The 22,449-nt window shown below is 50.3% G+C and overlaps 1 protein-coding gene across 2 annotated transcripts in view; it reads left to right on the top strand.

The window, feature by feature from the left end:
* Positions 1-22,449, top strand: part of ARHGEF6 (Rac/Cdc42 guanine nucleotide exchange factor (GEF) 6) — a 28,739-nt gene that overhangs the window by 4,146 nt on the left and 2,144 nt on the right. The window contains exons 2-17 of one of the 2 annotated variants that reach the window (XM_008946521.1): positions 331-431; positions 873-1,074; positions 3,402-3,472; positions 4,858-4,952; positions 6,965-7,060; positions 7,867-7,989; positions 9,285-9,423; positions 11,317-11,376; positions 13,530-13,676; positions 14,530-14,616; positions 15,607-15,685; positions 16,461-16,594; positions 16,874-16,999; positions 19,857-19,877; positions 20,672-20,765; positions 21,732-21,821. In XM_008946521.1, coding sequence (XP_008944769.1) covers positions 876-1,074; positions 3,402-3,472; positions 4,858-4,952; positions 6,965-7,060; positions 7,867-7,989; positions 9,285-9,423; positions 11,317-11,376; positions 13,530-13,676; positions 14,530-14,616; positions 15,607-15,685; positions 16,461-16,594; positions 16,874-16,999; positions 19,857-19,877; positions 20,672-20,765; positions 21,732-21,821 — 1,561 coding nt within the window. In that variant the 5' untranslated portion in view covers positions 331-431; positions 873-875. Of the gene's footprint in view, positions 1-330; positions 459-872; positions 1,075-3,401; positions 3,473-4,857; positions 4,953-6,964; positions 7,061-7,866; positions 7,990-9,284; positions 9,424-11,316; positions 11,377-13,529; positions 13,677-14,529; positions 14,617-15,606; positions 15,686-16,460; positions 16,595-16,873; positions 17,000-19,856; positions 19,878-20,671; positions 20,766-21,731; positions 21,822-22,449 lie in introns of both variants that reach the window. The other variant, XM_008946522.1, reaches the window with a different exon arrangement.

Genomic DNA, 22,449 nt, shown 5'->3' with positions numbered 1-22,449 from the left:
GGTTTTCTACAGTTTTAAGGGAGGATATAAAAAAAGTACTGCAGTTGGATATGTGGCTTCAGAGCTGGCACAACCTAGGAGTGCCTCGGGATGCAATTCAGTTTCTTCCATCACGGAAGGGTTAACCCAGCCCAGCAAAACCATCCTCATGTTGACCAGGAGTACCCACACTGGAGATGCAGTGAACTTGCTGTCTTGCCCCGATAGATGCTCTTTCAACTGTTGTGCCCTGTTCTTATCTTCTTTACAGGCTTTACTTTTTGCTTTGCTGTGATGCAGAGGGCTGGTGGATGGTTGGGTAAAATTCAGGTGTTGTTTTTGCCTCACCAGATCAGCCACCAAAAGGGCCATGTTCACACCTATCGTCTCTTAGCTCTGCGGCTGGAGGTCCCCACGCCGACTCCAACAGCACAGCTTCAACATCAGTGAGGGTGTTAAGGAGGCAATCCAAGCCTGTGGTAACCTTTATTTAACATCTCATCAAGGGTTTGATGGCTGCAGGGATAGAGGGCTTTGTGTGGTACCCCTGGGTCGAGCATGCCAGAGGGGCTTGTTCTCTCCTGATCTCTATCACAGCTTTGCTGCCCCAGCTGGAGAGAGTCTCATGACTGCTCCAAACTGTGGTGCTCTTCTCTGTGACATGAGAAGAGCAATTCTTATCTGCTATCCATTGCACTGTGAAACTAAATTAATGATTGGGAGGGACCTTCTGGTCCTCTGGCAGGAGTGCTTACACAAAAGCAAGACATTGCTGCTTGTTATAAAGAGCAATACTGAAAAAACAGCTGTCACAACAAAGAACAATGGATTGTCTTAGTGGCTTCTGCTTTTTTTGACTATTTACTGATGTTTTTCCATGCTTTTTTCTGTAGGAGATGACCGAGAATGGCAGTCATCAGCTGGTGGTAAAGGCCAGGTTCAATTTTAAGCAGACCAATGAGGATGAACTCTCCGTTAACAAAGGAGACATTATTTATGTCACCCGGGTTGAAGAAGGGGGCTGGTGGGAAGGGACCTTGAATGGAAAAACAGGCTGGTTCCCAAGCAACTACGTCAGAGAAATCAAATCCACTGGTAAGCAAATGGCTTTCATGGGCTGATGGAATGACAGCGGCGCAGTGCGGCGTAGATCCTGGTGCCTTGGGGAAATTGCTGCTCTTTATTAAGGACTGACTGTGTCCTTAAAGCAGCAGGGCTAATGGAAGGATGAACAAGGCCAGAAGGGTGAGGCCTTCCACATGAGTTGTTTGAGAGTTGCTTCCCCCTCTTGCCCAGCACATCGTGCCTTGCTGTTGCCCTGCCATGCCCCAGCAGCATGGCTCCGGGGACGTTGCCAGGACGTCGCTGCGTGGGTCCCCTTTGTCCTGGGGAGCTGCTAGGTCCTTCCAGTGTCTGCACACAGCATTAGCTTTTTGTTAGACCTCAGCCAGGTGGTTATTTGTGTTTGGTCATTTTTGGCTGTGGTGGAATAGATGCTCATGGTTGCAGTAAGGAAAACCAACAAAAACTGTATGGCCACAGGGGACGGTCCCCCAGTTTTGTCCATAGTGACGGCTGATTTCACATAGTGCATTTTCCCCCAGATGCATCTTCTGTGATAGTGAGAAAGGAAGAGGGAGGAGATGATCCATCTGATGACATCTGCCTTTACTGAGCTTTGTCTTGAGTGTCCTTAACATTTTCTGCGCTGTGATTTGACCCAGATGTGGAGTGGTGGTGACATGAAGCATGCCCCTGGCTAACTGCCCCATAGCCACGTATCCACTCAAGCAGCTCACCACATTGTGCTTCTGAGGTCATTCTGTGACAGTGGACTTGTTTTTTTTACAAAATCCAACTAATTCCTTAATGTGCATTGAGGACTTACCCTAGACAGAGAACTGTTGTGTGTTCAGTGCTGGTTCTGTGGCTCAGGATCAGCCCTGGCCTCAAACTGGGAGACATCAGCAGTGGTTTGCAAAGTGTACAACTCCTGTTAGACACCCGTGCTCCAACACTTGCAAGCAAAAAAAGCAAAGGAGGGAAGAATAAAATTAATGAGTGCTCAGAATTAGGCCAGTTTTTATTTAATTCAAACTGAAAAAGTCATTGTTAGGATATCTCATCATCCTCAGGGAAAGGATGTCTGAGCTGGAGCAGGACGTTGCAGCAGAGACTGAAGGTTTGTCTGGCACAACCCAGGAATCTCTAATTAAGACAGTGAGTAGAGAAGAGAAATGCTTTATAAAAAGGAGAGCAAACTTGAGCCCTGTGGGGAAAATGGGATGGGAGCTGCACGAGGTAACAGCACCTCACTGAAGCGAGGGGTCAGTCTCCCATTGATCCTGATGTAGGAGCCCACCAGATGGATCTGCAGAGTTTTCCCTCCAGATCCTCCCTCCAGCCCCCATTTCATGTGGGAGGAGGGTTCATTCCCCTGGTCTCTGCTGGCTCAGGACACGTATTGCAAGTGATGGGTACAGGGCCCATCAGCTAACCCTCTCCTGCCCAGGACTGCCGCCTGGGGGCTGTGGTCCAGGGGGAGCCCTCGCTGCTTTCCTCACCTCCAAAGTGAGAGACTTGTCACTCTAAATGGAGGTGCTTGTTTTTCTGCAGTGTTTGTACCTCCCCTGTGTCCTAAGCTTGCCCTTTGGGTGGAAATAACTAGCTGCATGGAGCAAAGCTCCTCCAAGTCTCTAAATGAGACACGGAACTCCCGGCTGGAAGTGACAGGAACCTCTGCAGAGGCAATAATTAGACAATACATCAATTGCGGTTTCCAGGGACTGAATTTATCAATTCCAAGCTTCTCTCCTGCGATCAGTGTGAAAGTAATTGCCTTCTGTGAGCAGCTGCAGGGAGCAAGGAGACACAGGCTGCTCTGCACAGCACAGAGGCGTTTCGGCAGGAGGTGCAGCCATGTGCTGCTGGCCTGTCCCAGTCTGGAGAGGTGCCGGTCCCAGTCGGGAGGGGTAGCGGGGCAAGGACGGCAGGAATTCAGCATAGTGATTGGTGTTGGCTTCCAGTGCCTGGTGAATCACCTGGAACAAAACGCTGTGTCCAGCATTTCTGACAGACACTCAGCTTTAAACCCCAAATTTTGTGGCATGGGTGAGGCCACCCTGTAGCTCCGACCAGTGCCAGACATGGGCCTGCTGCCAGGGGTTTCAGAGCAAACCTGTAAGTTGCTTGGCAGAGGCTGTGCAGGGCCTGTGGTGTGACTCACTCAGCTGCCTTCCGTGTCCTGCACGCCTTTGGTTTGCTCCTGGTTTTTCTGACGCAGGCAAAGAAACCCTGCAATTGAAGTTTGATGTTCACAGGGGTGAAGTTATGTTTGCTGGACATGACGTGGCAGTGATTTCTCCTGCGGGAATAATGAAAGCTGTGCACTGTAATTTATTGATGTATTTTTTTTTATACAGATAAACCACTCTCTCCCAAAGCATTAAAAGGACTTGAAAGCACTCAGCTGACAAAGAACTATTACCCTGTGGTAAGTTTTAAAGTGCTGATCGTACATTTTAATAAGTAGCATATTATTAATCTTCTGAACTGGCTCCTTCCCTTAGAAATCACTGAAGCAATTTGTAACAATTGGGACTGTGACTCTGTGCTTAAATGCAGCTGTTGCCATTCCTGTGATTCAAGGCTGTCGAGACAGTAAACCACAAAAGGAGAGACTCAAAGTAGGTGACTGAGATAATATAGCAGAGGTGGCAGCTTTGGGGAATCAGGCACAATGTCCCCCATCCTGTGCTTGCTACTGACTGCGAGCTACTTCCCGTTGATAAAGATGGGTAGGTAATGTCCCAGCGTGAAGCAAGGGTGATTGGTGATCCCTGTCTTGGGTTTGGCTGGAGAAGTCACACTCTGAGCTGCCTGCCCAGAGCCTCTGCCAGCAGCTGCAGCCCTTGGAGAAGGGGCAGCAACCACAGCTCCCAGTCTGGCTTGTTAACTGGGCTTGGCTTTGGAGCAGCTCAGCGTGCCAGGCTGTGAACTGTGGCTGCAGAAGGGATGGAGAAACATCACCCCCTCTAACATCTTGCTACCAGAGCAGTGAGGTCTGGCAGAGGGGGACAGGGACCTTCCCACTGTCTCCAGGCTAGAGAACCCTGCGGTGTAAGAGAGTTAAAATGCCTGCATGTGAACATCCCCAGCTCTCGGTGCCGGAGGTGAAATGTGCTCTTTGGCATTTCTAAATATATTTCAAGCAAAGCAAATCAGAAACAATATGTCCAGAGAGCTGGGAACCACCTCCACCACCTCCACAGCTGATCCACACTGAGAGACTGGAGCACTAACTGGGAGTGTGCAGGCAAGGGCGTTTGCCTACCCTGCTGCCAGAGACAAACTGGCTGCTGAGGTGGATTAGCAGGACCAAACCCAACTCAGCGTGTCCTTGAAGTGGCAAGGGAGCAGTGCCCTGGCCTGAGCTGCTGCAGGAGCCGTCCTTGGTCCAGCCACTGTTGGGTTATGTTGTTGCCTGCCTTGGTGCAAAGGGTGCTCCCTGGAGGCACCCACACACCATCTGTTTGCACACCTTGGCAGCCAGTTGTGCAGGGTTAGGCCTGAGCCTCTCAGGGGTCAGGTACTAAACGTGGGTCTGGACTGTCTTCATGCTTTGCCAGAGAAGAAGGAGCAACCCTTAACACCTACTTTCCAGCCTGCTTTCCAGGCCTCCCCCAGTTTGCAAAATAAAACCCCAAAATTGGACCCCCCCCCCGAGTTTTCCTGAGCCTTCTGGGTTCTGCATTACGAAATGTCATTTATGGACTTAAAATAGACTCCCATGCTTTGCCACAGTTGGAAGCTGATGTTGCGTTCCTTTGACGAGTCACTAGTACAAAGATCTACTCAGTGCTCTGTCTCTCACCCTAGGTGTTGCAAAATATTCTGGAAACAGAACGAGATTATGCGAAGGAACTACAATCACTTCTGGGAACTTACTTAAGACCCCTCCAGTCTTATGATAAGTAAGATATAAGGGCATCTGAGATGGAGAGAACCCTGTAAAATCGACCATAGTTCATTACTTTCCTGCTTTTGAATGTTTAGGGACTGTGACTGCTCTTGTAAAGCCTCGCAGCTTCTGTGTGCACCAGAAGGAAGCCCACGTTGGGTGGGTTTCTGCTCGTCCCTGTCCCTCAGTGGCCGTGCAGGCGTCGGGCTGTGTTGGAGGTGGCCGTTTCCATCTGGTGGAGAGCTGGCTGCTACAACCCATCTGCAAGCTCGTGTGTGGCTGTCCCGGCATGCATGTCTCCTGGTGGTGTGCCTTGCATGGCTTCTCCCCCTGTAATCTGCCTTGTTGTCACTTCTCAGCCCCGAGTGGCATCTCCCAGTCGTCTCTTCACCTTGTGCATGACGACTCGTGTTCTCTGCAGTTGGATTTCTCTTGCTGAATGCAGACTGCTGCTGAGCAGGAGGCTGCTCTGTCCCTGCCCTGCGCAGCCGTCGGCACCGAGAACCTCCATGCTCAGGAGGAGCACTGCATCCAGTTCTGGTGTCCCCACCTCAAAAGGGGCATAGGTCTGTTGGAACGAGTCCAGAGGAGGCCACAGAGATGATCCAGGGGCTAGAGCATCTCTGCTCTGAGGATAGGCTGAGGGCACTGGGATTGTTCAGCCTGGAGAAGAGAAGACTCCAGGGGGACCTTATAGCTGCCTTGCAGCACCTGAAGGGAAGCTACAGGAAGGCTGGAGAGGGACTTGTCACAGGAGTGTGCGGAGACAGCACAAGGGGAAATGGTTCTAAATGGAAGGAGAGTAGGTTTAGACTGGATCTTAGGAAGAAGTTCTTCAGTATGAGGGTGGGGAGACTCTGGACTAGATTGCCCATAAAGGTTGTGGATGCCCCTCCCTGGAGGTGTTCAAGGCCAGGTTGTGGACTAGTTGCGAGGTGTCATGGGCCCTGCCCATGGCAGGGAGGTTGGGTTAGATGATCTGTAGGGTCCCTTCCAACCTAAGCCATTCTGTGATCCTGTGCTGCCATCCCCATGGCCTGAGCAATGCTGGGGTGACTGGGGAACTTTGTCAGGGCTTACCTGTGGAAATAAGCTGATGTGTTTTTCATCCGTGCTGGCCAGTGTGGCGCAAAGGCAGCACAGACCATCCTGTCCTTTATCCAGGCAGCGACAGGCAGTGTGCTGGTGCCCCTCAGATGCCTATCAATAGTTTCCCCTGGCACAGAAGACCTGGTGCAGTTAACTTAACCTCCTGCTTCTTGCTTCAGCTTCACAGTCATCTCTTCCAGTCTCTTCCACGAAGCCACACGTGGGACCAGGGTCCTTCCAGCTGAGCACGCTGTGGGCCGGGCAGCCCCACGACATCACAGGTGGAGGGCAGATGTTGAGATATTGTCCAGTCTGGAGAGATGGGAGAGTGGTGTCGTAGGGCCTTTGTATTTAAATGTATCCTCCCTTTCCCAGATCTTCTTCAGGGATATTTGAAGGTTTCTCATGCTCTCAGCCTTGTAGGCAGCAAACGGCTTAAGTGAGGGTGGTATGAAAGTGCCTCTGAGGATGCCTCTGGTGGCAGAAGCAGACACGTTAGCTTTGGCTAGGAAAAGCCCAACCTTGCTCAAGGAACAAAGCAGCCCCTACTGAGGGGCCACTCTGTAGGACTCTCCTCCCATAGGGAAACCCACAGCATGAGTCCCTGAAGACCAAGCTGTCTCTGTATCTGCACACACACCTCCTTCCTCACCCCTGGCTGAAGTCCCATCTGTCTGCATCTATTAGACAGCAAAACATCTGACAAGATTAGTGTGATTAAAATCCAATTAAGATAATCCTTGACAGCAGACATCTTTTCCGGAGGCTGTGCTCTGTAGCTCACAGATCACAGTTTTGGGTTTTTCCCATGTCTGATGGTGTATATGGGGAAAGAAAAATTCTTGGGTCTCTTTGGAAGAACCACTTACCAATACCATGGGGGTGTTCCTGAGAGCAACATGTCTTTGGTGCTAATTGGCAATTTGACTCTCTTAGGCTCAGCGCCGTGGACATCGCGTCATTGCTGGGAAATGTGGAAGAAATCTCTGCATTTCAGCAAACCCTGAACCAAGCCTTGGAAGAAGTTGCCAAGTAAGCTTGTGCCACAGCACTGAGGTTGTTAAAACTATTAAACTCTAGCTAAAAATAATAGTAAGACACGTTCATTAGTGTTCCTCCTGGCTACTGTCTTAAACTTGTTAAATATAGAGGAAAATAACAGGTAGTGCTTTGGCAAGAAGGTAGAAGAAACTGTGTTACTTCTACTGTTAAAGCTTCTGCTGAATGACAGTGTCGCTAGATCTGACATGAAAATGTACCTAGACCAAAAATGCAGCCACCTGCAAGGCAGGAGATCTGGAAGGCATGAAGATGGGGATTGCCAGGGAGCAAAGACCAAACCCTTAGAGGTGATAATTTCCCCTGGCAGACGTGTTCAGCCTTAGCCCAGCCTCTCCTTCCAAAGGGCTGAAGAGAGGTGGAGAAAAGGCTGAATATTGGAAATATATTCAGACTGGGGCTTCTCTTTCTCAGTCTCCTCTCTCATGTTCATGGGCAGCCCAGACAGTGGGACCACCCCTGTGTTGCACCCAGCTCTTTCCAGTACATCTCATCAGCTGCAGTGGGCTACAGCATCCCAGCTGCCACTCTGCTGGTGGGACAGGACAGGCTGGGTCACACCTTGTCCCGGGCTGATAACGGTTTGTGATGCTCACTGTAAGCACCACAGAAAGCCAGACCCATCTGAGGACCACCTTCTTCCTCCTCCTCAAGTGGCAGGTCTGGGTGTTTTGCTCAGCGCTGCAGCTGTGCGGTGAGCTGGGAATGTCCCTGGGCAGTGCCTGAGGGTGCTGTGGCTGCAGGGTGCAGATCAGGAGCTGGTGTGTTGGTGTCCCTAGGCTCCCGGAGAACCAGCAGCGTGTGGGAGGCTGTTTCATGAGCCTGATGCCCCAGTTCCGCTCCCTGTACCTGACCTACTGTGCCAACCACCCGTCGGCAGTCAGCGTCCTCACCCAGCACAGGTGAGCCGTGGGGGAGGAGGTGCAGCCTGAAATCCCTCCTTTAAAAAGTTACTTTTGTCATTAATACTTGCCCTGGTGTGGCTTTTGTCCTGTATTTTGACAGCAGAGCCAAGGGGTAATGTAGGAACATGTTGCTGGGAAAACTGCTGGAGCTTTGGGTTCTTCAGCACAGCCTGGCAGGCCCAGCATGGAGACCACTCGTGCTGCTTGTGTTCAGAGCTGCTCTAACAGGTCCTGCCTGCATGTAAAGGACTCTTACCTTGAGTACAACAGAGGCAGCCTCAGCCCTTGCAGTAGCACCTCCTATGATTGTCAATTGCTAAAGGACCCAGAGGTTGTTTCAGACCCACTGCTGAAGTGCTCACACACTTGCAGATGGGAGCATGTTCTCCTGTGGCACTCGTGTGGGCCACATCGTTGCAAAAGGATCATCAAGGTCCTGCAAAAGGATCATCAAAAGGTCATCAAGTCTCTTGGAGTTACCCGATTCATTAATTGAGCTGTAGTTCAGCCAAATGGTTGATTTGCAGGGTCGTTGATAGAAAGCAGTAATAACATCTTTCTTCAACATGTCCCACTTGAGTAGACACTTGAATTTATATAACGTGCTATAGACCATGGTGAGCCAAAAGACTACAACTGTGTCATCCCTAGTGCTAGTTTAGCTGTCCTCCCTGCAGCCATGGAAAGCCAGGACCCCAGCCATGCTGTTTAAGCCCTCCCATTCTGTAGTTGGATCTCAAAATATATTTACTTACCTGCTGAAATCCAGCTTTAATTCAGCCTAACAAAAAGCCTGGCTCCTGTAAATGACTCACTCATGTGGTTCCTCAGTCTGACCTGCTTTCTTGACTCAGTCAGGGGTAGCTTTGGCAAACGTGCTGACACACACACACACAAGCCATGTTTTCTGGAGCGGTGGATGTGCTGACACCTGTGTCACAGCTCCCAGCACGGCCCCAGCGTGGTGCTGCAGCATCCTCCAGCACAACACCAGCCTCTGCAGCCCACGCTGTCCACCAGATGCCTGGCCCTGGGCCACCTTGCTGTGCCCAGGGACCAGCTGCTGCTCCCAAGGCTGTGCACACCAATGCAGCGTCTTCCCCGGCATCCCTGGGGAGCAGGGGCTTGCTTGCCTGGAAGGTCACAGGTCCCTGCCTGCTCTGCTGGGCTGCCTTTATAAAGGCACAGCTTGGAGCAGAGCCCCCGGCCATCAGGAGAGCGTAGGAGGCAGCTAAACACAACCCTCAGCAGTGGCCAGCCCTCCTCCTTCTTCTTGTTGTCTCTATTTATAGTGATGAGCTGGAGAAGTTCATGGAGAGCCAGGGAGCGGCCAACCCAGGCATTCTTATCTTAACCACGAGCCTCAGCAAGCCCTTCCTGAGGCTGGACAAGTATGTGACACTGCTGCAGGAGCTGGAGCGGCACATGGAGGTAGGTGGGACCTGGGGCTGCTGGGCAGGCTGCGCTCCTCCGTGCAGCAAGAGCTGACCCTGCAAGAAGCACCTCTGCCTGTTGGTGTTGGAGCACCACATTGCTAAAAGCACTTCCCACCCTCCCAAAGAAGTGTCCCACCTTCATGGGACGTTATCTACCTTTCAGAAATTAAAGTGGGAAAGCGGTGGGGGAGTCTGGGGACTGTTGAGGGAAGGCATTGTCTGCTCCCCAGCCCAGCTCTCCCTCAAAAGTGGGCCATGTCCAGCACAAGGAAAAGCAGAGTTCAGGGTCAGGTCACAGCTAGTATTTATTTGCACAGCAAGTAAATCAGTGGGTTTTGTTATCATTTTATGATATTCCTACCCCTTGCTGCTCACTGCTGCAGCTCACAGGGACATCCCAGCCCCTTGCCTGAGGTTGTGCTCCCGGGTGGAGACAGAGCCACAGAGGCAGACGTGGACCTGGCAGCCAGCACAGACACGGGGGCGGAGGAGCTGCTGCCTGGGGGCAGGGAGAGCGGCCAAGGGGGGCTGAGACTTCTTCAGCCAGTGGCAGAGCTGCTCCGGGACATTTCGCCCTCCCAGGACTGTAGAGATCTCTGTAGCTGGAGCTCTGCTACTCACCTGCTGCTGCACTCCAGCCGTGGGGATGCAGACCTGGGGCTGGTGCAGGGAGGTGAAGAAAGCAGAAGTAACAGCCTATTTTTAACTGTGTTTGCTTTTTCCCTCTGCTGGTATTAATTACCAGTTGATTACTCAGCACTCAGCCGTGATCATTCAAATCCACATCCCAGCCAGAGGACTGAAACCTCTGTGTTGAGTGGGGGCTTTTCTGCATAGGAGGGGGCATGAGAGCCTGCACTGTAGGCACGCTGCAGACCTGACCTGTCCTGCTCTGAGCTGGCTCAGCTGGGCTGCAGGGGCTGAGCTGAGCTTGGCTGCAGCCCCCAGCCCCACATGGCAACAGGGTGCTCTTTGCAGGATGCTGTATGAGGGTCAGTGCATGGTCTGGGGACACACATCACCTATTTATCTTAGTTTCTGAGCTGAGTGTGGGAGTTTTGTTGCATGAATCAGTAGGGTTGAGGTTTAAGCTGCGATGCCGTGGGAGGAATATGGGTGGATGCAATAGAGATGGATGCAATAGAGAAATATGCAGTGTGGGTGCACGCTGTAGTGTTCCCTGCACTGCTGGAGATGGGGCAGGTATGTTCAGGACAGCCCTGGTCCTGGATGCAGAGGTGAATGATGCCAGGCAGGCTCTGACAGCCACAGGGACAGCTTCATCACAACATAGACGCCTTACGATTCGCTTGGCGTGAGGACTGGGTGGTGAAGAGCTTGTGATGTAGGGCCCTAGATCCAGAAGGTGCTAGGAGAGTGCTAGCTTGCAGCTGCAGCCAAAGATAAGGGGCAGCATCCTGCTTTCCCCTCCCTGGCCCAAGAGCTCTCTGCTCAGATGTGCCCTCCATAAGCCCAGAGGTGAAGCTCCTGCTGATGCTCATGGCAATGGCACCCTTGGTGAGGCAGCGAGTGGAATACCTTGCATGCCAATCGAAGTTTCCTTCCTGAAGGTGAAACCATATACCCACCCTGCATCTCTGCCTGTCTGATTTTCTTTGCAAGCCCAGTTTGTTCTAAGTAAAATCACATCTGCTCTTGCTCTGGCTACTTCACACTCATTAAATTGTATCAATGAGTTGCATAGCTGCTTTATACCGTGTCAGGTTGAACTGGGTGGTGAGGAAGGTGTCTGGGGCACTCGGGCCCTCTCCTGCAGCCCTTGCTGCCTGCACCCTTGGCCCCACAGCCCCCAGCACCCTGCGGGTGGGTGCCCAGGGTGGCTGCTGCTGGTGGCTGAGGGACTTTTCTCTCCCTTCTCCTTCACTAGGAGGCGCATGCAGATCACGAAGAGGTTTTGAAAGCCGTCACATCCTTCAAGTCCCTCGTGGTAGGTGGCAATTCTTAAAATAGAGCACTCCATTTCAGGGCTGCATTTCACCAAGAGTGAGTCAAGCCTGACATTTGTCTCCTCATTAGAAACAAAAAAAAAAAGGTCTTTTGGAATGGAAAAGATGGGTTATGAAGAATCTTCATTTCAACTTTCAAGCCTAGAGCTGCCCGTCTCGCTGCATGTTTCAGCAGTTGCTCACTGGGTCCATGGTCCCAGCAGCAGAGATGGAGGATCTCTGACTTTCTCTTCCACTGCAGAAAGCCATGTGTGGGTAGTGGTGGTGGTGGGGTCTCTTTCATCTCCTTTTGCCTCCATACCCTCATCATTTGCCACCTGAAACTAGACCACCCCTTGCTCATGGAGATCAGTTGTGAAAGGTTAATGGGGTGTCTGACTCAACTGATGGTGCCAGCAGGAAGGTCCCCTCTGAGCCCTTTGAGCAGCTCTTGGTTTTATTGAGCTTTGCTCCATGGGCATTGGGAGGCTTTGACCACATTGCAGGTAATTTGTGGCTCCAGGTGCCGTGGCCAGCAGCAGTGAAGGGATGAGTCAGAGATAATAAACCTATTTCTGTGAGCTGTGTTACTTACCCCCTCTAAGTCCTGCTGCACTGAGATGAAAAAGAGGGAGAGAACCCATCCCCACGCACAAGGGTTTTACCTAGCAAAGCTTTTTTCAGTTATTGAAGAAGCCATCCTCTCTCTCACCTTGTAGCCACCGAGTGCCTTTCACTATAACCACTCCAGATGTGGTCCAACTTCCTTCCTTAGCACAGCAGATGCAAGTTTTTGGTGCTTAGCAGTGCAGATAAAAGATGGGGAGGAGAAAGTTCATAGAAAACAGGAAAGGGCGATCATGTTGCACTTACTTAGAAACTCAGCTCCCTTTCTATTTATTCTAGAAGATAATAGGGGAATAATTCAGTTAAATTACAAGGTGTCGTTAATCTTTAGGAACACTCGTAAGTGATGGAGAGTTTTACTGGAAATATGTACTTGGGTGCTGAGTAATTTAATGTAATTATGATGCAACTGAAGAGGCTTAGTGTGGATTTGAGGTTAGACAGACAGAGATGCCCTGTGGTAGGACCCTCAGGGAGGCCCCTGAGCAAAGGCAGGGAGGGACCAGGGAGCTGCCCTGACTTGCAGAAGTGCCTCTGCACAGACTGTGATGGATTGCTGTTGAGTTTTATAAGAATTTGCATCCTGAAAACATTGTATTTGGACACCCAGGGAGCCATCAATGCACCTAGTTGCAAATCAAAGGAAGCCCCCACAGTCTGACTCAAAATTGTGTTTTCAGACTAGACCAAATGCAATGTCTCTTTTTGAAGATCTGGATGGTCAAAGATTTTGTATGCAACTGAACTGGAAAGAAGGAAAATCTTTGTCAGAAATGGGGATTTGGGAAAAAAACCAAGCAGCTGGTGAAAACTGAGATGGGGTTTGGCTTTGCAGCAATTTTTTCTGTTGACAGAGGGGTTAGTTAAAGCAAGTTTTGCTTGGATTTGCAGGGCTGTCTTTGTTCAGTCAGCATTGTCCTCTGCTCATGGCAAGCTGCTGAAGGACTGGCTGCTCCATGGAGCTCTACCAGTCCCCAGCTGCTAAGCATCAGTGCAGTGTCTTCAGTTATGACACCTTAAAAGCTTCTTTTTGTGCTTCTACTGCACCACTGAAATATTGCACCAAGTCCTGCTTTGGGCTTTGCAAATTTTGGTTAGAAAATATCCACTCGTCTGATCTGTGGGGACTTCGCATTGCTGCAAGTATAATTTTCTTTGATATTTGGGCAAAATGGGCAAAATCTCTCTAAGCAGCAGCAAAATTAGAGATGTTTAACTCTGGGGCTGTCTTGGTTTGGAAAATGTGACCCTGTACTCTCAGAGATAGGGTTGATTTGGAAAGAAAAGTTTCCTCAGTGCAGCTGGTGCTTTTTTTTTGACATTTTAATGCATTTATTACTTCATAAGTCACTAGGATGTGATTTTTTTTTCACAAACTTTGTGTACTAGAGCCAAGGCAGGCATTCCTGATCCCTTGATGTGACCAGCCCTGAGCCCACGTGGCTGTGGGAGCATTGCTGGTGATGTGGGGATGGTTTGGGTTTGTGCCTGCCCTTCAGCTAACGAAGCCCCCTGCTGTAATTCCCAGTCCCAGTGCCAGGAGCTGAGGAAGAGGAAGCAGCTCGAGCTGCAGATCCTTTCGGAATCCATCCAGCGCTGGGAAGGAGAGGACATAAAAACGATGGGGAATATCATCTACATGTCCCAGGTCATGGTACAGTGTGGAGGAAGTGAGGTGAGTGAGGTGGGTCTTCTCTGGCTGAAGACACTGTGTCCAAATACCCTCTTGCTCATGGGATCAGCAGTGCAAGGGGGCTTCCAAATTATTTGCTGACAAATAATACTGATAGCGCTGATAAATAATTTTACCTGGAGAAGAGCTGTGCACGTCTTGGCACCCTGGGAGTTTAGCTTCAGGCCTGTGGTGACACACTTTTTTGAAGCAAAAGAAGTACCTCAATGTTGTATAGCACATTAATTTCCCTCTTTTTCCCCTGTGACTTACTCTGAGAAATGAGAGTGACTTGAAAGTGTGCATTAGCATAACCATTGTGCCATGTCCTGTGCACAACGAAGTGGCTGCTGTGACATCTGTCCCACACCAGAGCTGACTGCTCTTTGGAAATAACTGCAGGGATTCCTGTGCTACTGGTCCTAAAGCATCACACCAGTGCTGACCACAGACCTTCACCAGTGGTGTTAAAGCCACGTATGTATGGGGTAGGAAAGTGACTGGGATCACTGGCTTGCTTGCTTGCTGTTCCTTGGGAAGGGATGACCTGTAAAGCAAAGCCCTGTGAAGTCTAGTCCCAGAGTCTTGTTTGGGATGTGAGATGCTGGGGGACATAAAGTCTTGGTCTTCTGAAGTGCTCTGAAGTATTGGAAGAGGATTAGCAAGGTGCAACCAAAAATATAAGCAGGAAAAGCTAGTACAGAAATGAGATTCTGTAAAGAATAAAAGGCAGAATAATTGGTTTGGGGTTGATCTCTCCCAGGCTGTGAATCCAGTTGCAGCAGGCTCGTTGTGCTGGAGGAAAGTGCTTGTGATGCATTGAAAACTGGACTAACCTAAATTCCTATCCCCTCAGGAGAAAGAAGAGCGATATTTCTTGTTGTTTTCCAACGTTTTGCTGATGCTGTCTGCAAGCCCACGGATGAGTGGGTTCATCTATCAGGTAGGCATGCTTAATTTGAAGTTGCAAGGTGTTAGGTGTGAAAAGGAAATCAGATAGCTCTTGTCAAATTCAAATCCTCTGCTTCCTTAAACCTCTCCTTTGTGATGCAAACGCCCCAGGCTGGGAACCAGGGCTTGGTTTTACCGTGGGTGCCAGGACAGGACACTTGGTGCCTTTGTCCTGCCAGGCATTTGGTAAGTGTGAATGCTGTGAAATGAGAAAAAAAAAATACACCCTCGAAGCACTGTTCTATATGCTGTTCTCAGGAATGTTGTACCTGTGTGTAAGGTGCCCTGACCCAGCTCTAGGGTTTTGCCCCACACAACCAGCCACCCAGCTCTGAGTGTTGTGATGTCCCTGGAAAAAATTCCCTACTATGAAGTCCACTGTGAAGAGCCCAAAACTTGCACTCCATGAGGCACCCCAAAACTCTTGTTTCTTGTGTTTTACCATTTGAATGGCTGCAATCAGACTGTTGGGAGCTTGGCTTTTCTCCAGTTACCTGAAACCATCAGTATCCTCCAGGAGAAGGACATTTGTCAGTTTGTCGTGTGTCAGTTCTCACGTGCAAGGGAGATGGGAAAGATTTGGGAAGGACTTGGCTGGGTTTTTTGATTTTACCCACCGGTGAGAGTAAGGTGAGCAGGCAGTTGAGCATGCAAAGCAGGTGGATAGGGAGGGCTTTCAGAAAAACAAGGGGAATTTGGTCCTTCTGACTTGGCTGCAAAAAGGGTTTGTACCTAGTGAAGGGAAAGGGCGGCAGATGAGCCGGGGATGACTCAGTTGTCATGGGAGCCTCTTCTAAGGGGTTTGACCTAGTTGTGCAGGGAAATCTAGATCCACACATTAAGGGAGATTCTTCCTGCAGCCTGAAGCCTTCACACATCAGTTTTAATGGCGATTCCCACAGAGCAGGGAATCAGCAGAAACAAGCAGAGCAGCGCCCGCTGGGAAGCAGAAGCAGCCCCTGACTCCTCCTCCTTCTCCTAGGGGAAGCTGCCTCTGACGGGAATGACGCTGACGAAGCTGGAAGATGCTGAAGGGAACGAGCACATGTTTGAAATCGCAGGTCAGTGGCGCCCCTGCCTGGGGCCCTCCTCTCAGTCCAAACAGCAGCTGCCACCCGAGGTACTGCTGCTCCTCCTCCTCCCTCCAAGCTCTTCTCTGCGCCCTGCTCTTTTACTGTGGGTTGTCCGAGTTCCTAAGCATCTTCCTTCTGGCTGAGGCAATGTCCTCCCAGCGCCCTTGAGCTCTGCCTCTGGTGCTGGGCTGCTTTCAGAAACCACGGTGTTTCATATGGGACAAATCTCCTGCCAGGGCTGGTTGTGACCCCAGTGGCACTGCTGTGTGTGCCCCACCTGCATCTGGCATCTGTCCCATGCAGCTGTGAGCACCTCGCTTATTGACAGATTAACAACTCTGGTCATCAGGTATCTTTCCTTATGGTCCTCCCAGTTATCCCCTTCAATAACCTCGTCACTTGTAGCTATACACAGTCATTTCGTGCTCAGTGCCTTGGCTGCTGTGCAGCTGTTTATGCTGATGGTATTTGGTGTCAGGGTCGTTAATCATGGAAAAGTTGCATTTACTTACTTTTAACATGAAATAATTCCTCACACATTCACCTCACCAGTTCCCTTAGCTTCCCTCTGCAGCTCCCATGCTGGCTGGCACTGGGTGCCTGGAGCACGACAGGCAGTCATGTCTTTGCCCTGGCCTTTTTGCAGCCACTGGACTTTGCAAGCTGAGGAGCTGCTTGCTGCTGTGCTGAGCTGAGCTCACCTTGTGTTTCCTCCTGGGTCTCTGCTACTTGCTAAAGATGTCCATTTAACCCTCTGCCACAGGGAACATGACAGAGCGGATCACTGTGTCCTGCAGCACCAGCCAGGACTTGCACGAGTGGCTCGACCACCTGCAAAGGCTGACCAAAGGGAGCTGCAGCACCGTGTCCAGAACACAGTCCTGGAGCGCCCATTCGGTAGGTGCCTCTGCTGCCCAGAGTGCCTCAGCACTGCCTGCTCTCTCTGTTTCAGCAGTGCACCTCGGTAGTGAGCCAATGTGTGTGACTGTAAGACACATCCTGTAGTTTTGTTTGTTACCATGTTGTGCTTAGCCATTTTAAGTGTATCCTGTCCTGTTTTTGTTGCAACCTAGATGTCTCAGAGGAGTTCCTGATGAATTCTCGTCCATCCCCCTCTGCTTCTCTATATTGTTTGGTGGCTAACAATCTTCATGTGCTTCTCATTTATTTTCTCAGACATTTAGTTCATCTGGACAAATCCGTGGGCCTCTGGAACCCCCCAAAATCCTCAAGCCCTGGAGCTTGAGCTGCCTCCGTCCTGCTCCTCCACTCAGACCGTCGGCAGCGCTGAGTTACAAAGAGGTAATCACCCCACGTGCCTGGGGGGGACTGTGGGTTCATGGCAATCCCTAGTGCTTGTCTTTGGGGTTCTTATCCCACAGTGAGGGCACAGAAGCTTACATTTACTGCCCTTAGCTACTGGGGATGTTGAGAGAGCAAGTTTTGCCCTGGTCCCGCAGATGCGCAGTGGGTGCTTGTCACTGCAGATGGCTTTGTGCTGCAGGGGAAGCACCAGCACGTGTGTTTGCAGGCTCCATGTTTGCTATTGGCTGCTGGATGCGACCAGTCCCACAGCAGGGTGTCCCACAGCCTTGCGTGTCCCATCGAGCACTCTCCTTCAGCAGTGCTGTGGTGGAGCTGCCTCCCCTCCTCCTGCCTTGGTCTGAGCAGTGGGTGGGAGCTGGGCTCCTGCCAGGACCTGCTCCAGCTCCAGTGTAGCAGCGGCTCAGGGTTGGGGTGCTGCACCAAGAGGAAGGGGAGACGGGGCTGTTGATACTTTTCATGCCTTCCACCCTGTGTTTTGATGGCTGGAGCAGGGCTCCTTGCAACAGCGGTGGGGCTGACCCTCCTTCACTGCCCACCCAAGTGTTTTACACACCCATCCCCTGCTGGGAGGCAGCAGCCCGAGGGATCACCTCCCCCACAGAAACCTCAAGCCTGGGAGGTAGAAGGTGGCGTGGGGAAACCCAAAATACAGCCCAGCTCCCATTGTCACCCACTACTGCAACTGCAGTGCTCTCCTTCCCTACCTCACGTTAAACTTTTGGGATTACTCACCAGTAACTTGGGTAACGTTCCCCCTACTGAATGAGCACTCCGGTTCTGAGTCAGCCACTTTCTTGGTACAGCAGCCCTGGGAGCGTCACTGCCCGGGCTCCCAGTGGGGATGGGGACAGGGAGAGGGGGCTTGGGCCCCCCCAGTCCCTCCAGCACTCGGGGATGGAGAGCCCAGCAGCTGGGGGGACTGTGGGTCTGCTGCTCCAGGGAGAGATTTTTAGGTAGCCTCATGGCATTTTGTGACATTTATTTCTTTAAATTTGTAAAATGACGCATTTCAGTTCAGGAATTGAATTGTTGACAAACCAGTCAAGCAGACTGGGAAAGATCCTTAATCTTTGCACGGTCCAAATCCCTAATGTAGACTAAACCATCTCTTGCTTGCATGGTGAACTGAAATACAGGAAGAGGCTTGAAGGACAGGAGATTGTTTTCTGTGTGACAGTATGAGGCTGATACTTATTTATAAGGCAGGCCCAACCCACAGATCGGGTGCTACCACTAACACCATGGTCCTCTGCAGTTTCTAGGTGTTCCTCTGCCACACACTGCAGGAGTGAAAGCAGGCAGGAGGTTTTAGCCCCAGAGGCCGAGCAGTCGGGGAGCCCCGAGGGGTGGGATGCTGCTGCAGGCTGGGTGGCAGTGTGCAAGGTCTCAAGGGACCCAAATGTTGCTTTGGGTGGGAGTGGGCTGTGCTGACCACGTGAGCAGGAACACAAAGGCCAACAGGTCCAGCAGAGTGGAGCAGAGCTGGGCAGGCACAGCATGGAACCTGGTCCATCCAGTCCAGGCTGAGGGTGCAGCTCCCCTCTCAGACAAGGGACTCGTGTACACGAGCCTGAGCTGACAAATGGGAAATAGGTTCCACTGTTGGCCCAGGCAGGTCTGCATCTGCCTCATCCCACCCTCCAGGGTGCTAAATCACTAAGCAGAACTTCTACCTCACTGTCTTTTTATTTTTTATTTTGAAGTAGGGCACAAAATAACCTATGCTAACAACCCAGTGCAGGCCACCTTCCTACAATGGAGGTGTTGTGAAGGAATCTCAAAGGTTATTTTACAGGGAAGGGAGTGGGGGAGTTTGATTAAAAAGATTAGAGATTTTCAGACATCCAGTGTTACTTTAATTGGCTTCTGGTGGTGTAGGACGGGATGGCAGAGTCTTGTGCATTTCCTCATACCTAGCTGTGCTCAGGAAACCCCAGAGCCTGCTTGCGTACCGCACAGCACTCTTGTTATTTCCATTGAAATTGGGTCATTTTCCCTGTTCTGTTTCCAGTAATCATTTGAAATGACAGGTGCTGTGGGTAAAGCCGTGTGTCCGCGCTCAGGTTAGCAAAGTCAAAAAGATTTACGGATGATTTCTTCTACTTGCTTTTTTTTTTTTAAAGTGGCCTGCTTTGCGTTAGGTGAAGGGTTTGTAACGTGGAGATTCGGGACTTTGCTGGCCAGACCTGCAGGAGAGCCACCTGGTTCCCTGTGCCAAGCATCCCAGGGATGGGTCCACCCATGAGGTGTGCAGGGAGCAGCCCGTCCAGGGGAGCAGGGAGATGCTGCTCTGGTGATGACTGATGCTCTCAGGTCTCCAGTGAGGATGGCGGGTCCCCTTTGAGAAGACACAGTCCTGGGGACTTGTCTCCAGGGTGGGCAGAGCATCCCACCATCCCAGCTAGGTCAGGTTGAGGATCACAGGACTGGTGGTGAGCACCCGACCTGCTCCTTGGGGCTCAGACAGAGCTGGGCACACAGGGTGTGCAGCACTGGCTGGCTCCAAAGGGTGCTGCATTTTTAAGCACCGTTTTAGACAAAGAACATCTACAGGCACTACTACTAACTCAGGAGGCATGTTCTCTATTTTGATGTGTTTAGAGTGTATTAATGCCCACTTACCATGCGTTTCACATGCAAATTTTTCAGTTTTGCATGACACCATGCTCCTTTGCATGTTGATAGTGCTCTAAAACCAGTTACAGAGGGTGTGCCACATTAATCACAAGACTAACATTTGAATGTGTTTTAGAGTTGTAGATTTAATAGATTGGGTCAAGAAAATCATCAATCTCTTACACTCATCTTCTCTTTCTTTGCATATTCATTGTAGAGGATGTCTTATATCTTAAAGGTAAGGGTAGATACATCTCTTTGGCTTATTGTGGCAAAGAATGCTTGTTCCTGCTCATGCTTCTTGTGCTTGCATGACCCTGATTTTGCCTGGCCATGTCAGTAAGGTATTGTGAGAGTCAGTAGTGACTGGCAAATGTATTTTGAGATAACACTTAATAAGGATTTAGTAGCATTGTACTTAAACTCCTTGGTGTGCCCCTTCTCCTGCTTAAAATCCATCCTGCATGTAACCTACTAATACACTAATTCTCTCCAAATCACCAAGACTTACAACTCAGTGAAGGAGATGAAAGCTCATGTTTCTTACTTGTGGAGTCACAGCAAACACTAACTTTGTGTGTATTTGTTTGCTCTCTGTGTATGTGTGTGGGGATTTATGCTCCCAAACAAATCGTGGCCATTTAGAAGCGATGTCATTTCCCAAGTGTCTAATACTAGAAATCAAATTGAGTAAAGGAATTATTTTAGGATTTTCAAACAAAAACCCCGGAGCTGGTAAGCAGACTAAAAGTGCTGTGAATGTGTTTTGAATTCTTTGGGTTGAATTTGCTAAGAGGAGCTTGTCCTGGCCCAGACCTGCAGCTGCAATTCCCACCACTGTTCCAGGGTGCAGTGGGCCACAAGTAGCACGTGGGGAAGGTAGAAAGCCTCATTTTCCCCAACTTTGTCATTGGCTGCTTTGTAGCTCTGTAACGTGCTGTGTGTGACACAGAGAGCTGCGTTCAGCTGCACTGTGCCGCTGTGTGAGCTGCCTCTGGTTCTGCTTAAACACAAGAGTCTGTTTCTCTATAGGATTCCAGCAAAAGTCCAAAAACAATGAAGAAGTTTCTTCCAAAAAGGAAAACAGAGAGAAAACCATCTGATGAAGAGTTTGTTATTCGGAAAAGTAAGTGTTGTGTTTTTCTCTTGGTTTTGGAGCTTTCTGTGTACTCCACAGGACTTTGGGAGCAGTCTCACAGTTTCTCACAGTGCAGGACGCAACGGGGTGCTTATGTTGTGAGCAAGCCAACGTGCTGCTGAGCACAGGAGGCTTCTGGAGACACGCTGGTCCCAGGCCCTGAGAGGCCCCTTCCCAGTTATGACTGCTAGACATGCTGCCACCCTCCTTGTGACTGCTAGCACAGGGACAGGCATTGTGGGTGGTCTCGTTCTGGGTACGAAGTCAAAGAACCGCTTCCGAGTAGTTAAAAGCTGCAGTAAAACTGCACAACAGTCATCAAAACAGGTCTGAGAGCTGGGACAAACCCTTACCTGGCCATGCCAGCAGGTCCTGGAGCAGTTTCCATAAGGGACTAGGGAACAAGAAAAGGCCTTGTCCCTCCAGGGATGTTCACCAGCAAAGAGACATGTCGTGACAGCTCCCCGAAGTCCACTTGGGACATTCCTCAGGGGTTTACATGAAAGGCCATGATCACCCATGGTGAGCTGTGACAGTGTACAGCTTGAAGATCAGTTATCTCCCTGGAGAAGATAGCACTGAGCTCAGCCTGGAAAAGAAGACTTCACATCTCCAAGTCCTGCCCTGTTGTGGCTCTACCATACCCCCCCTATCAGGGATGCTCTGCCAACCCATCTCCTGGTGCACCCAAAATCAGGCATCACCCCCGGAGTTTTTCTGAGATGAGTAGCTAGAAGTGTGTTTTCATACCGCTTAGCCATGGTGCTCAATGCCACAGGGTGTTGCAAAGGCCAGAAAATGTAAAGGACCTCAAAAGGGAATTGGGCAAAGTCCGAGAGACAGTGTTGGTCAAGGCAACAGCACCTCCAGGGGACTTGGGATCCAAGGCTGGGAGAGGTGAGCCCAGAGCACTTTGCCTTTTGTGATAGCTGTTTTTTCTGCCACGTTTTACAGGTACTGCTGCACTGGAGGAAGATGCTCAGATCCTGAAGGTGATCGAGGCATACTGTACTGGGGCAGGCTTCCAGCAGGCTCTCAGCTCAGGTGGGCACACAACCAGAGTACTGAATTCTTACTCTGCCTGCAACACTGATAACCCCTCTGGGAAAAACCAGATGGTTGCATCATACAGCAATGAGACTCATGCTAGGAAACCGTGTGATGTTCAATCTTCAAGATAAGGGAGCTTAATCTACCTAGTGGTTTAGTTGCCATTGTTTTTCTTCTAAACACAGAAGCAGATAGGAGGGCAGATGAGACACAGCTATTTCACCAGCACTTGTTAGGAATTAAGGAAACCTAGTCAGTGCCTGTGGCTGTCAGCACTGAAAACCTGATGGTAATCTCAGGTTGCATACAGCTTTAGAAAGGAAACATGAATATTATCTCTTAATCAGCTGCGTGTTTAAGAACAAGCTGCTGCATAAGAACCTATCTAACATCTTCAGCTCTGGTAATATAACTACTTATCATTGCTGGTGAGATGTCAAATTAAATCACTGACTATCAAATAATGGTACATTTAAAAATGGGAGGGCCTGTCGCTTCTGAGAGCTCTTGACCCTAACAGAATGTTTTCATTTATAAGTCATGATGTAGCTTTAGATGCAGTGAGCCCTCCTGAGAACTTTCCACGGGCTGCTTAGCTCCAGGTTAGTGGAGGGAACTGACT

Source organism: Merops nubicus, unplaced genomic scaffold, assembly GCF_000691845.1.
Source record: "Merops nubicus isolate BGI_N331 unplaced genomic scaffold, ASM69184v1 scaffold19158, whole genome shotgun sequence".
Taxonomy (NCBI): Eukaryota; Metazoa; Chordata; class Aves; order Coraciiformes; family Meropidae; genus Merops; species Merops nubicus.
Note: the sequence above shows the minus strand (reverse complement) of the source record. Positions and strands in the feature narration are given on the sequence as shown.